At 42.8% G+C, this 14,802-nt stretch overlaps 1 protein-coding gene across 1 annotated transcript in view; it reads right to left on the bottom strand.

The window, feature by feature from the left end:
* dgkb (diacylglycerol kinase, beta) overlaps positions 1-11,334 on the bottom strand; it is a 518,449-nt gene extending 507,115 nt beyond the window's left edge. Inside the window, exon 1 of the mRNA XM_055661892.1 lies at positions 10,917-11,334. Coding sequence (XP_055517867.1) covers positions 10,917-11,016 — 100 coding nt within the window. The 5' untranslated portion in view covers positions 11,017-11,334. The remainder of the gene's footprint in view (positions 1-10,916) is intronic.
* Between the last annotated feature and the right edge of the window lie 3,468 nt (positions 11,335-14,802).

Below are 14,802 nucleotides of genomic sequence, written 5' to 3'. Positions count from 1 at the left end.
GATGCAGAGTGTGCTGGATTAAATCCATGCAAGATGGTGGAGCTATGTGGGTACATTTACAAAGTTTTGTGTTTTCCTGGTTAATACCGAAGAATTTGAAGATCAGATGTGCCTGCAAAAGAAGGGCTATGTACATTTCTTCCTCCCCAAAGCCCTTATTTGATAAGAGAATCACAATAAATAAAATAAAATGTCCTTTCCCCATTATATATCCAAGGATGAACATGCAAAGCTCAATTTGCCATCCATTTCCTCATTGATATAATTGGTTCTGCTACTGATTAAATATCTTCTGATTCCAAAATATGCAGCCTGCCAATTTTCATGAAAATTCTAAGTTGTTACTTTTCCTGATCGAAATTGTTCTGTTGAGGGTTGTTTGCAGTGATGTTTTTGTGACACTACATGCCAATATACTAGCACCTCTAAAAACCAGCAAACTAGATATTCACATTTTTGCAAAACCTTTACAAAAAAACTGTTACAAAATGATAACTAAAGTTTAAAAAATAAAATGTGTAAATTAAATTAGGCAGTTAGACCCTGAAATGGCCTATGCACCTTATAGGACGACGCTCTGCCATAAACTCCAACAGAAAGGAACCATATGCTTACAGGCATCTTATTGTCGATATAAAATAAATTGGTTGTCATGTCCTCTACAGATGCTACCTGATCCACTGAGTTACTCCAGCACTTGCTGTTTGTCTCAAGAATATAACCTATGCAGTTTCATGCATCTTCACTGGTTAGTTGCTTAATTAGATCAGAACTGATAGGCCATCTTCTGTGGCCCAAGAATATTGCTGCATGCCCTTGAGCCAAGCTGTGTTGTTAGTTGCCCAAGAATATTGCTGCATGCCCTTGAGCCAAGCTGTGTTGTTCCAATGTGGCCCAAGGCACAGCCTTCCCGAGGAGTTCTCAGCACTTGTGCATAGCCGAGTGCAGCTTCGGGCCAGTCTCACAGAAATCAAAATGTTTTCGACAGCCTTGGAACACCAGTTGTGAAAGCTGTCAGAGAATCTTTAACACTCACCGTCAGTAAAAATCAGGATCTGTTTAAATTGGTAGAATTTCATTTTCACACTTCACATGGCGATAACACACCCACATGCAAAAAAAAATCAATTAAAAAAAAACATATCCTTCCACAAATCCTGTACCTATTTTAATCATTACCGATTTATCTCCCTACATTTATTTTCAAAAAACTCGATTCTCTGATCACAAACTTTATTTGGGATTATAAAACATGCAGAATGCATAAACAACATCTATGTTAACCCAAAGAAACTGGCGGATTGGCTCTCCCCAATTTTTTGTGCTATTACTGGGCAACGAATATTAAAAACGTAATCTATTGGATGGACAACACATGCCAGCAGGTACACTGGTTAATAATGGAGAGAGTAGATTGTTTGCCCTTTAATATAGGTGCGATTCTTCTCTCTCCACTAAATCTGAAGAAAACAGTATATGAGAAAAATCTGAATCTGGAAACAAGTGAAGTCAACCCTTAAACTGAGAAATGTATCTCTTCTCCCACCAATCGGCAATAATCCCTCGTTTAAGCCGTCTATTTTAGACAAGACGTTCACATACTGGGAAAGATTAGGAATTAAAAAACTTGGAGATCTTTATGAGACGGGAACTTCTCTCATTTCAAGAATTACAGTCGAAATATCATCTGAAAGGTAGCCAATACTTTAGAATATCTTCAAATATGAAACCATCTGAAATCATATTCCCAAGACTTTCAATATTTGGTTCCAGACATACTAGACGAATGCAGGAATAGAAACTCGGATTCAAATAATTTAATATCGTACCTTTATAATAACCTTTTAAATATACAAACCCCATCGTCGGTAGTAATTAGACGAGCTTGGGAAGATGAACTCGGCATAACAATTTTAAAAGAGATGGGAGGAAAGTCTTCTATATATATACACATCTGTTCTCTTAACGTTAGGCATTCGCTAACACAATTTAAAGTACTGCACAGACTTTATTATTCAAAGTCTAAACTGAATAAAATCTTCCCAAATGTTTCTCCTATTTGTGATAAATGTCTCCTTCAGGAAGCAACTATAACCCATTATTTTGCTGCTTCTATAAAGTTACAGAATTTCTGGAGGGGAATTTTTGAATTTTTTTCTAAAATACTTAAAATAAAATTGGACCCCGACACTGAACTGATCACTCTAGGTACGTCAGAAGCCTGTTCTGAGCTAACATTATTTCAAAGACGTTTCCTTAATTATGGCCCGATAACGGCGAAAAAACTAATACTTACATTTTGGAAACACACATCAGTCCCTACTGTTAAGATGTGGATTACAAACATATCCGAGATACTACATTTGGAAAATATTAGGCTTGTCTTGGCAGAAAAACCAGATCAATTTTTCAAGACATGGATACCCTTCACCGAATTCTTACAAGGATAGTATGGTGCAACACAACTTTGGATTTAAATCCAACCATGGGTTGGGGGAGGTGGAACGAGAGGCAGGTACATCTCCACTTTTTCTCTTTTTTTTTTTTTTTTTTTTTTTTTTCTTTTTTTTTTTTTTTTCCTTCTTCTCTCTTACATCTTTATTCACTCTTTGGCTCCACTACTTTGGTAGTCTAGGGGTCCTATCTTTGCACCTTTCAATTTTTCTCTTTCTTGTTCTTTCTCTTTTCTTTTCCCTTATTTTCAAGTTAAAAGGTTAAAATTGAAGCTGTACAATAACTATATAATTTTATATGCCGAATGTTTTATTCTTGTACAATTGCTAATAAAAATAATTAAAATTTAAAAAAAAGACTAACAAATAAATAACTTAAATAAGATAAGATAATAAATAAATAATAAATAAGATGATTTAATAACTTAAATAAGACAAATAATCTTTTCCAAGAAGCTGATTTCTCCTATTTATCCGAATAGAAACTACTAAACCCTGCAAGGTTAATTGTGGGGTTGGCTCAGCTTTTGGCCAAAGGCTTGTGGAAGCTCATGTTGATTCATTAGATTCCACAAAGAGTCCAGTGGTGCAGGAAAGGAGCAAGTGGTAGACTTTCAGTCAGGTGGAAGTCTTCACCACTAGCCAGGGTCCTCGCCACTTTTTGAGAAATGGCACTTCCGTTGGGGTATTGAATCAGATTTGGCAATAATATTCAAAGTGTGTTGGAGGATCAGAGCCAATATTCTTCACAATCCCAGTGATATTTTCTACATCCTTTAATTTCAATTGCTTTGATAGAGTTACCTTCTACAGTTTGGAATCTGATTTTATTGGTGTCTTATGGGGATGGTCTTGTTCTAAAGGGATTCAGCAAAACACCAGATGCTATCCTTGATTGGGAACAGTAAATTACCATGATTTAATGGCTCAAAGCTGAAACTCTCCTTTAGCTCTTTGAAGGAATTGAGCACTTGACTTGGAGTTAACAACAGCAAATAAAGTGGGGTGGTTGCTCTCGCCAACAAAAGCACCCAAAAGACAATTAATTATCCATCACCACAGGTATGTGATGAATAACAAATTGAAACGTCACCAATGATTCACTGTGGTTTTCCTAAAGTTAAATCATGCTACAGTTCTAAATGGAGACACCAGAGACTGCAGAAGCTGGAATCGTGAGCAAAAAACAACCTTCTGGAGGAACACTGTGTTTTTCGGTGTCTCCAGCAGGTTATTTTTTGCTCAAGATTTGCTCAAGGAACCGACACGCTCAATGTTCCTCCAAGACTTTGTATTTAGCTGCTGTTCTTAATGTTCACTTCAACCAATATCCAAGGTGAACAACTCAACCAGTGTCACCACTATTATTGATATTCACCAGCTATCAAAGTGTTCCTTTTTTATTTGTTCATTAAAGGTATGTGGTCTTCTCAGGCTGAGCCAGCATTAATTGACAAATCCTATTTCTTCCATTCTCTCATCTCGCCTAAATCCCACAAGTATTGGATTGGTTTCTTCTAGTTTTGAATCCCAGCCAATAGGATATTAATCACACCTTTCAATATTATGAAGATCTGGGTCATGCCACTTTCCAATTTTCTTCTTTGAATTGGTTTACTAGTCCTTTTCAGCTCAGTGCCATGTGCCAGAATCTTCTCTATTGTCCTCCTTTGATGTCTTTAGAATGCATTAGCACTCTTTGGAAGCCGAACACCCAATATAATAGGCATTTAATGAATAATAGGTATTTAATGAAGGGTGCTAAATTTATCATATCTTGAATTACACAGGGACGTAAAACCTATTTTGACATGATCAAATATCTTTAAGAAACAACCAAGCGTTTGGACAGTTGTGCTAATACCAATATCATACTGCATTGAATCTTACTGAATAGCCATTATCCTTTTTGCTGGGACACTCTCACATTGATAGATGTTTGGAAGGCTTTGGAGCATCCAGAGGAGAGTTGATGACCTGCTTTTGTAGCCACTGCATTTATCTGGCAGTCCGGTTGAGTTTCTGGTCATAGGTTACTTTTCGAGTCAAGACCCTTCTTCCTCGACCCAAAACGTCACCCATTCCTTCTCTCCAGAGATGCTGCCTGTCCTGCTGAGTTCCTCCAGCATTTTGTGTCTACCTTCGATTTAAACCAGCATCTGCAGTTCTTTCTTGACAGTAGTGAGCTATCCACGTTAAACAAAGCAATCATTTTGCTGATTATGTCACCCTCCCCCACCCCATCCCCCACCCCATGCTCTTGGTTTAAGAACCAGCAACAATACAGGGACAACTATTAATTCATTGTTACATTATCACAATGCTTAGAGTGATTGAAACTGCAATCATCCAGATAAATGGAAAATAATCCATCACATTACTGATTTGTGTTGTGCAGATGGTAGGAAGGGTTTGGAGCAAAAAGAGGAGAGTTGCTGACCTGTTTTTGTAGCCACTGCATTTATCTGGCTAGTCCGGTTGAGTTTCTGGTCAGTGGTGACCTCTCAATGGTAAAAAGACACAAAGTGCTGGAGTAACTTTGGGGTCAGGCAACATCTCTGGAGAACATGGATAGGTGATGCTTGTCGTTACATATCATGGATAGATTCTACACTGTTGCAGACAGTCATTCATTGGGACTAACGTTATATGAAAATTACACAACATATTAGCCCTAGTGAGACCACACCTGGAGCATTGTGTGCAGTTTTGGTCTCCAAATTTGAGGAAGGACAATCTTGCTATTGTGGGAGTGCAGCGTAGATTCACGAGGTTTTTCCCGGGATGTCGGAACTGTCATATGTTGATAGAATGGAGCTGCTGGGCTTGTACACTCTGGAATTTAGAAGGATGAGAAGATATCTTATCGAAACATATAAGATTATTAAGGGATTGGACACGCTAGAGGCAGGAAACATGTTCCCGATGTTGGGGGAGTCCAGAACCAGGGGCCACAGTTTAAGAATAAGGAGTAGACCATTTAGAACGGAGATGGGGAAAAACCTTTTCAATCAGAGAGTTGTGAATCTGTGGAATTCTCTGCCTCAGAAGGCAGTGGAGGCCAATTCTCTGCATGCTTTCAAGAGAGAGTTAGATAGAGCTCTTAAAGATAGTGGAGTCAGGGGATATGGTGATAAGGCAGGAATGGGGTACCAATTGTGGATGATCAGCCATGATCAACGTGAATGTCGGTGCTGGCTCAAAGGGCCGAATGGCCTACCCCTGCACCTAATGTCTATTGTCAAAATATAAATTAAATTTATTTATCTTGCCAACTTTTCTTTATCATTAAAATCTGCCAGCATCTCACCTTCCTGGCCCAACACAGATGATCTCCACCCTTAACTACCTTGAAATTCATACGTCACAATTTATTCTCTCATTCTGTCAATGTCACTTTATAATTGTAATGTTGCCATCTATACTATTTAATATGCCACGATTCTTTGCAGCAATCGTGCATGTAGGGCTGGCTCATGTCAAAGTTGTTAAGAAAAATTGAAATAATGACAGACCCTTTGTTTATGTTGGACAGTTCCTGTCATTTGGGAACATTCAAAAGCACTTGATAAGCAATAGTTTTGAATAGTTTCCACTGTTGTAACCTTGGAAGCATAAAAGCTAGATTACTTGGAGCAAAACCAAATACACAATGATAACCAGATTAACTGTATTAGGATTAATGATTGAAGGATAAATAATTACCAGAACCTGAAAAAAAATATTAAAAGCAAAAGGAACTGCAAATGCTGAAAATCTGCAATAAAAAACAGAAAAGGCTGGAAATAGTCACTGGTTCAGGAAGTGGCTATGCCAAGTGTTACCATTTCAAGTCAACAACTTTATTTGAATTGCCAAAAGGTTCATGATTCTGAAATATTACCTCAGTTCTCAACTCCTCGAGCTGCTCAAGCTGCTGAATATTTCAAATGTGTTCTGCTTTTGGATCCTGCAGAAGAATGCATGCTCTTGAAACCATCATGAGGATTGTTTGACATACAAAGGAGAAAGCAGATACTGCCTCTGTGTAAGGTATTTGTTCAAAGTTCAATAATAAACCATTGCATCAGTACATTATGAGAATGACAGCCTTGAATTGTGTGCTCATCACCAGAGTTGACGTCAGGTGAAAATGTTAACAAGCAAGTCATAACCAGTTGAGGCTGTTTCAGTTGAGACTCCACCATTGTTCTTTTCCTCCAATTCAAGTACCCATTATCCTGAATGCTAACTACCAATTATACTCTCACTGGCAATTAAACATGGAATCCCTGCAGAGCAGCCAGACAAAGTGGCACATAATGGAGTCTGAATCATAGTTTTAAGTTACAAATGGTTAATGCATAATTCAATCCCAAAAGAGCAGTTGTAGAATTTAAATTCAATTATTAATCTGGAATTGTAGATTAATCTGGAAAGTTTATTGGCAATGATAACCTCAAAACCTGCTATTTCATTTAAAAGCTCAACAGGTTCTCTGATGTCTTTCAGGAGAGACATTCCAGCTACCTTGACCAGTCTGACCTCAAGGTGGCTTCAGACCCAACAAGGTGGTTCACTCTTAAAATGCCCTCATGAGTGGCTAGCAACCCACTCAACTGAAGGGTAATTAGGATAAAGCAACAAATCCTGGCTTTGCCAGTGATGAACAATCCCCCAAAATGGAATAAACAAAATCATAAAAACCCTGTAAGCTTATCTGTGAAATAAAACTCCAATCAAATAATTGTCCGTAGGTACACAAAAATGCTGGAGAAACTCAGCGGGTGCAGCAGCATCTATGGAGCGAAGGAAATAGGCGATATTTTGGGCCAAACCCCTTCTTCAGACTGATGGGGGGTGGGGGGGGAGAAGGAAGAAAAAAGGGAGGAGGAGGAGCCCGAGGGCAGGGGGATGGGAGGAGACAGCTCGAGGGTTAAGGAAAGGGAGGAGACAGCAAGGGCTAGCAAAACTGGGAGAATTCAACGTTCATGCCATCCGGACGCAAGCAACCCAGGCGGAATATGAGGTGCTGTTCCTCCAATTTCCGGTGTTGCTTACTCTGGCAATGGAGGAGACCCAGGACAGAGAGGTCGGATTGGGAATGGGAGGGGGAGTTGAAGTGCTGAGCCACCGGGAGTTCAGGTAGGTTATTGCGGACTGAGCGTAGGTGTTCGGTGAAATGATCGCCCAACCTCCGCTTAGTCTCCCCGATGTAAATCAGCTGACATCTAGAGCAGCGGATGCAGTAGATGAGGTTGGAGGAGATACAGGTGAACCTTTGTCGCACCTGGAATGACTACTTGGGTCCTTGAATGGAGTCGAGAGGGGAGGTGAAGGGACAAGTGTTGCATTTCTTGCGGTTGCAACGGAAAGTGCCTGGGGAGGGGGTGGTATGGGAGGGAAGAGAAGAATTGACAAGGGAGTTGCGGAGGGAGCGGTCTTTGCGGAAGGCAGACATGGGGGGAGATGGGAAGATGTGGCTAGTGGTGGGGTCACGTTGGAGGTGGCGGAAATGGCGGAGGATTATTTGTTGTATTTGCCGGCTGGTGGGGTGAAAGGTGAGGACTAGGGGGACTCTGCCCTTGTTTCGAGTGCGGGGATGGGGAGAGAGAGCAGTGTTGCGGGGTATGGATGAGACACTGGTGCGAGCCTCATCTATGGTGGCGGAGGGGAATCCCCGTTCCCTGAAGAACGAGGACATTTCCGATGCCCTGGTGTGGAACGTCTCATCCTGGGAGCAGATGCGGCGTAGGCGGAGGAATTGGGAGTAGGGGATGGAGTCTTTACAGGGGGCAGGGTGGGAAGATGTGTAGTCCAGATAGCCATGTGAGTCAGTTGGTTTGTAATGTATGTCGGTCAGAAGTCTGTCCCCTGCGATGGAGATGGTGAGGTCAAGGAATGGTAGGGAAGTGTCGGAAATGGTCCAGGTGTATTGGAGTGCCGGATGGAAGTTGGTGGTGAAGTGGATGAAGTCAGTCAGTTGTGTGTGGGTGCAGGAGGTGGCCCCAAAGCAGTCGTCAATGTAACGGAGATAGAGGTCGGGGATGGGGCCCTGGTACGTATTGAACAAGGATTGTTCAATGTACCCGACAAAGAGGCAGGCGTAGCTGGGGCCCATGCGTGTGCCCATAGCTACGCCTTGTGTTTGGAGGAAATGGGAGTCAAACGTAAAGTTGTTGAGGGTGAGGACCAACTCCGCTAGGCGGAAGAGGGTGTCAGTGGCTGGGTATAGGTTGCTCCTCTGGTCGAGGAAGAACCGGAGGGCTTTGAAGCCATCCTGGTGGGGGATGGAGGTGTAGAGTGACTGGACATCCATGGTGAAGATGAGGGGGTGAGGGCCTAGAGAGTGGAATGCGTGGAGGTGGGGGAGAGTGTCTGAGGTGTCTAGGACATAGGTGGGAAGGGATTTGACCAAGGGGGATAGTATTGGCGTCAAGGTATGTGGAGATGAGTTTGGTGGGGCACGAACAAGCAGAGACAATGGGTTTGCCGGGAGAGCCGGGTTTGTGGATTTTGGGGAGAAGGTAAAAATGGGCCGTGCGGGGCTGGGGAACGATGAGGTTGGAAGCTTGGTCGGGCAGGGCGTGGGAATTGATGAAGTCGGTGATGGTGCTAGATATGGTGGCCTGGTGCTCGTCAGTGGGGTCATGGTCCAAGTGTAAGTAGGAGGAGGTGTCCGAGAGTTGGCGCGTGGCCTCAGCTTTGTAGAGATCGACGCGCCAGACTACCATGGCACCTCCCTTGTCGGCTGGTTTGATAACCCAATCTGGGTTTTTGCAGAGTGATTCAATGGCAGTGCGTTCAGGGGGGGGAGAGATTGGAGTGAGACAGGGGAGTGGAGAAGTTGAGGCGGTTGACGTCGCGGCGGCAGTTCTGGATAAAGAGTTCCAGAGCCGGGACTTTACGAGAGGGGTTCCACGAGGAGGGGGTGCGTTGGAGACGGGAAAAAGGGTCATCATTGGGGGGCGAGGACTCCTTCCCATGGAAGTGCGCTGTGAGGCGGAGGCGACGGTAGAAGCGCTCCAAGTCATGGTGGGCGCGGAACTCATTGAGATGGGGACGGAGGGGGACAAAGGTAAGACCTCTGCTGAGGACAGACCATTCGGTGTGGGAGAGGGGGAGGTCGGGGATGGTGAACACCCAGCAGGGGTGGGAGTTGGGGCAAGAGGAACCGAGAGAGTGGAATGCGCGGAGGTGGCGGAGAGTTCTAGAGAGTGGAATGCACAATAATTGTCCGTATTCTCTTGAATTCTTCAGCCAATCAAAACAGTTGACAAGGAATGAAACAACAAGCTATCATATTTTATGCCCGGCGTTACTTTTGCCGAGTTGCACCAACTATGCCACCAACTCCAGTAGCTCAAATTTCCTGCTTGGTTGTTTGAAAGAATTCTGTTCATGGACTGGTTGTAACCTGCATCTTGGAATGAACTCAAAAGTCCAGAACAAGGCAGGTATCCTCCGCACAAATAACCTACCGTCAATATTACTGATTAAGAAGTGAAAAATATAAAGATTGATGAAGGCTGAAATATAAATTATGGTTTTAAATCAAGTCAGTGCGTGCACGCAGCTCTATTAACATGAAATCAATGAAATACCATAAGCTATTATTTTACAAAATAAAGCATAAAGCTTAAACAACAGAAAATAAAAACCGACCGGAGATAACGCAGCTGCTCCTAACACTTGGGCAATTGCGTTTTAAGTAATGTTATCCACAACATCGCAGCATAACATTACGTAACAGGTACCAAATCTACCAAGCTCCTCATCAGAAAGCTGGTTAAGATTTCGAGGCACCACAGAAGTGCGATTCTCAACGGGTGATCCCTCAAAGCACAGACAAATTGACACAGTTTGTCCTCTGGTTCCAATACCGACGTGGAGTGAGAACAACGTTCTTCATTGCTAAGGCGAAATGGACGAACAAATAGGAAGTGTGCCCTTTTTTTTTAAATCTCATGGTCCTTCTTCATTCTAATAGCAGCCGGACCAGTCTTTATCTCTGGTACTAGCGCAAAGCACATGACGCAAAAACGAAGGATGGGAGGAAACGGTAATTTCACGAGGAACAGTTAGAAGGTGTTCCGATCTCAGAAATGACAACGCTGCTTGAAATGCAACCCGGGGTATTATAAAGCGTATGATTTAATTTGCTAAACTGGTTATTTAATAGGTTCATAAAGGAATAGCGGAAGCATTTATTTTATATTGAATTTAAAATGCAACATGACACTTTAAAATTCCAGTGAAATGCAACATAAACAATGCTATACCATCACTCATGCAACAAACATAGGCATTAATTGTGTCAGCTCCCGTTACTCTATGTTGCTCTGCTAACTGATGTGCAGTGTTAACATTTAATGTAATCCTAAAGCAACGCAACTGCACATTAAACCCGCGCCGCTTTAGTTCAGCAATAGCATCTGAAACCGCGGCATTATGAGTGGTTTGATTGTCTCTTTTAACACTTACACTGGGCGTACTTCTGTAGCTGAGAGAATTCTGCAGGACTCAGGGTGATCCACTTTTCCTGGTTAGTCATGGTGGTCTTCGCACTCAATTTCCCCGACATGTCCGGTCCACTTCTGGACGGATGAAGCCGCAGTTGGGTGGAATTCCCACTCTACAGGAACCACATTCGGCTTCAGAGGGTCTTCATTCCTTGGCTGACTTGGAGGGACGATGAATACGCGAAGCGGCGGCAAGAAGCTACTGCTGGCACAAGCGCCTCCAGATCGAACTGCTGCAAATATCTGGAAATAGACAAAAGCAAGCAGCAGTGATGCATTTGTTCATTAGATCAGAACTTGTTTCAACAGAGAGCTGCAGGCTGCAGTGAACGCGTGCCTCTGCTGAATCCAGTCTAAATTCCCAGCATTCATTCACATGCAATCATTACGAGCCATTTTCCTTTTTTGAGATATTGTCAAAAATAAATCTTATCGATGATTTTATAGTCAGCTGCAAAATGAGAACTTGCACAGTTCTGAATGTAATCTTTTCCGCGTGCCAAGTGCATCATAAGTTTCTGGCTCCAGGGACCGAAAGGTTCAACTAAAGCTCATTACTCAGTCCACTTGACCTATTTACACCGTAACTTTCTCTAAAATCATGCTATTTATTTTTAAACCAAGATTTAAAATAAAACAAAGACTTATTTCAACTGTGCATAAGGGCTTGTCCCACTGCGGGGACCCAAATTGCGGGTTTAGAAGAGTTTACGCTCCACTCAAACTCGCAGCATGGTCGACACGTGGTCCTAGAAGATCTATACAACTCTCCTTCTTGCTCGAGAGAAGTTCTCACATACTCGACAACTCAGTTTGGTCGAGGAGTATTTTTTAGCATGCTGAAAATTGTCCGCGAGTAAAAATTGGTCGGCATGGAAAAAAATTGATATATTTTTTATTCGTAGGTTTAGTCGAAGTAGGTCATAGTAGGTCGGCATGTTACTCTTAGTTAATCAAAGGCAAACAAAGGTAATCTAAGGTAGTCGTAGATAGTGTTAGTATAGTCGAAGGTAGCCGAAGGTGGTCATCTTCACTCTCCACTATTCTGTGTCCAAATTTCCCGAAGCTAGTCGAAGCTAGTCTTCCTCATAGTCAAAGGAGGTTGAAGAAAATCAAAAGAGGTCTTCTACAGTCGAAGGAGGTCTTCTACATATTCGTAGGAGGCTCTCTACATAGTCAAAGGACGTCGTAGGAGGTGTTCTACTTTGGCGATACAACAAGACCGTGACACTTTTTAAAATTCTCCCAAACTCTTCTGAACTCGCAAATTAAGTCCCTGCAGTGGGACAGGCCCTTTAGGTCACTTTTTAGGTGGCCCTTTAGGAGACTCTGCGCTCGCCTCATGATCACCACATGGTCACCACATGTCTGCTAGTGGTCTCTGGTGAGTCTCCTTCATGGTCGCGAGGAGTTCCTGCAATCTGGGAACTAGTCGCAGCCTCAGTATGGTTGCAGCAAATTTTTCAACATGTTGAAAATTTTTCTTGGAGAAAATCGATACTTTTATAGTCGTAGGTGCAATTGTAGTGGGGTCGCCATGTAGTTGTAGGTGGTCGAGGTAGCTGTTGGTAGTTTTGGTTAATCTCATTTTCATTGGCTCATTGGGGGAAAAAAAAGTAAGCACGAGTTTTCAGAACCAAGGATAACCGACCGGTAATATTAAATGCCCACCAAACTTAACAGTTGTGTATCTCTGGCTTATGAAAAGTTGTCTGGCTTCTTAAAAGTGTCTCCACCCCTTCTCCCCCCTTTTAAAGGACTTACCGTACACTGTGCATGCCATCTTAACCTTCCTGTTCATCGCAGTGTGTGTCTGTATCACCTTGGCTTTGCACCGTGTGAATTTCAGACAGCGCTCCCCCCACTTTCCCTGACCCCCGCCTTTGCAATGTGTTTGTGTGTGTGTGCTCCATTCTGACAGTCGCGCTCCAGTTACCGGTTTATCAGGCGAGTGCCGCAAACTTGACAGTCGCCAGCAGTCTGCTGAAAAATCGCCTAAGTGGGACAGGCCCTTCACCCTCTGCAAACTTGAACAAGTATTTTATTTTTCCCTTAGACCCTTTAATTATCCTTAACTACTGGATTGGCGACTGGGTCTTGTAATTGGTCAACAAATCTTTATGGTCTGGCCACCCGTTTTTCCCCGACAAGGCACATATTTAAGTCAAACTATTCCAGTACAATCTGCAATAAAATATACGGGTTGCATATATATTATGGTTCATTTGATGATGGCAGCTTATTTTGAGCCAGTGTTCCTTCAACAAGGTGGATGATTCAAATGTTCTTTCTACAGTTCTTGAAAATGGCATTGTCAGAAAAAACACATTTGATTTTGGAAATTCTGTGTAGCTTCTTAAATGCAATTACTTTGCTCAACTAAGCAAACAAAATGAGTTTATTGACTGAACTACCAAATCACACCATCTATTCTGGGCAGTAGCCTCATTATCACTTCCTAAACTCACTGGATTCTTCCTCCATGTTTCTGAGTAGTAGCATAAAAAAATAGATCTCTTTTTAAGTAAATATATATTCTTAATTAATTATGTCATTCAGAACAAGTTTCACAAGACTTTCAACTCAAGTATTTTGTTCAAGAGGATTGAATGCAAACATTCTTAAACTGAACATATAATTTCCCTGTTGCTCATTTATTCAAAAGTGTACAACTATGTTCTCAGTATGTAATCAGAGATGTAAATATACACATAAGATCATTTAAAAACAATAAATCTTTTTCAAATAGAAATAGAAATTAGGTTGAAAAGAGAATGTCGGAATAAAGCAGGAAGGTGGAGTTGATCTAACACCTCCCTCACGGTTTTACTGTAAATGGTGAAGCAACTGCTTCTGCTTGCAATTCAAACTCAGCAGAGGAGAGGAGGCAAGAGGTGGTGAGGGAAGCGCTGAGCGCATCCCATTGGTGTGTTGAATAAAATGCCGGAGGTGAATGTTCCTCCAGGAAGTGTTGTTCCTGGAGCCTTGTTCATTGGGTTGACTGCAGCCTTGTTCATTGTGTTGTCTATGGCTCAGCTGCATAGGCGTGGGTGGGAGTTGGGAGAGCAGCTGTGGGATGTGACTTCATTGAGAATGCAATGCAAAATAGGAAATGAAATGACAGTGCCATGAGTCGTTTGGCCTGCCCTGCCCTGCCCGTGCTTGAAACTGCAATGCAAATTGGAAATTAAATGACAGTGCCATGAGTTGTTTGGCCTGCCCTGCCTGTGCTTGAAACTGCAATGCAAAATTGAAATGAAATGACATTGCCATGAGTTGTTTGGCCTGCCCTGTCCGTGCTTAAAACTGCCCGTGCATGAAACACTCGAGGGGGGAGGTAAAAGAACAGCTGTTGCATCTTCCTTGGATGGAGTCGAGAGGGGAGCCCCATCAGCCATTGCATGCAGCAGATAATCCTCCAACATTTTTGCCACCTCAAAAGTGATCCCACCACTGGCCACATCTTCCCATCTCCACCCCTCTGTGCTTTCCGCAGAGACCGTTCCCTCCAAAACTCCCTGGGCAACTGGTCCCTTCCCACCCAACCCAACCCCTCCCCTTGTACGTTCCCTTGCAACCGCTCCCCTCTCAATGAAGTCAAAAACACCTGTCCCTTTATCTCCCCCTTCAACTCCATCCAAGGACCCAAACAGTCTTTCCAGGTGAGGCAAAGGTTCACTTGCACCTCCTCCAACCTCATCTACTGTATCCGCTGTTCCAGGTGTCAATTTCTCTGCATCGGCGAGACCAAGTGTAGACTTGGCGATCGTTTCGCTGAACACCTCCGCTCAGTCAGTCTTAGCTTACCTTATCTCCCGGTTGCTCAGCACCAACTCCCCATCCCATTC

This window comes from Leucoraja erinacea, chromosome 2 (genome assembly GCF_028641065.1).
Source record: "Leucoraja erinacea ecotype New England chromosome 2, Leri_hhj_1, whole genome shotgun sequence".
NCBI lineage: Eukaryota > Metazoa > Chordata > Chondrichthyes > Rajiformes > Rajidae > Leucoraja > Leucoraja erinaceus.
The sequence above is the reverse complement of the archived record's forward strand: the minus strand, read 5'-3'. Positions and strand labels throughout refer to the sequence as shown.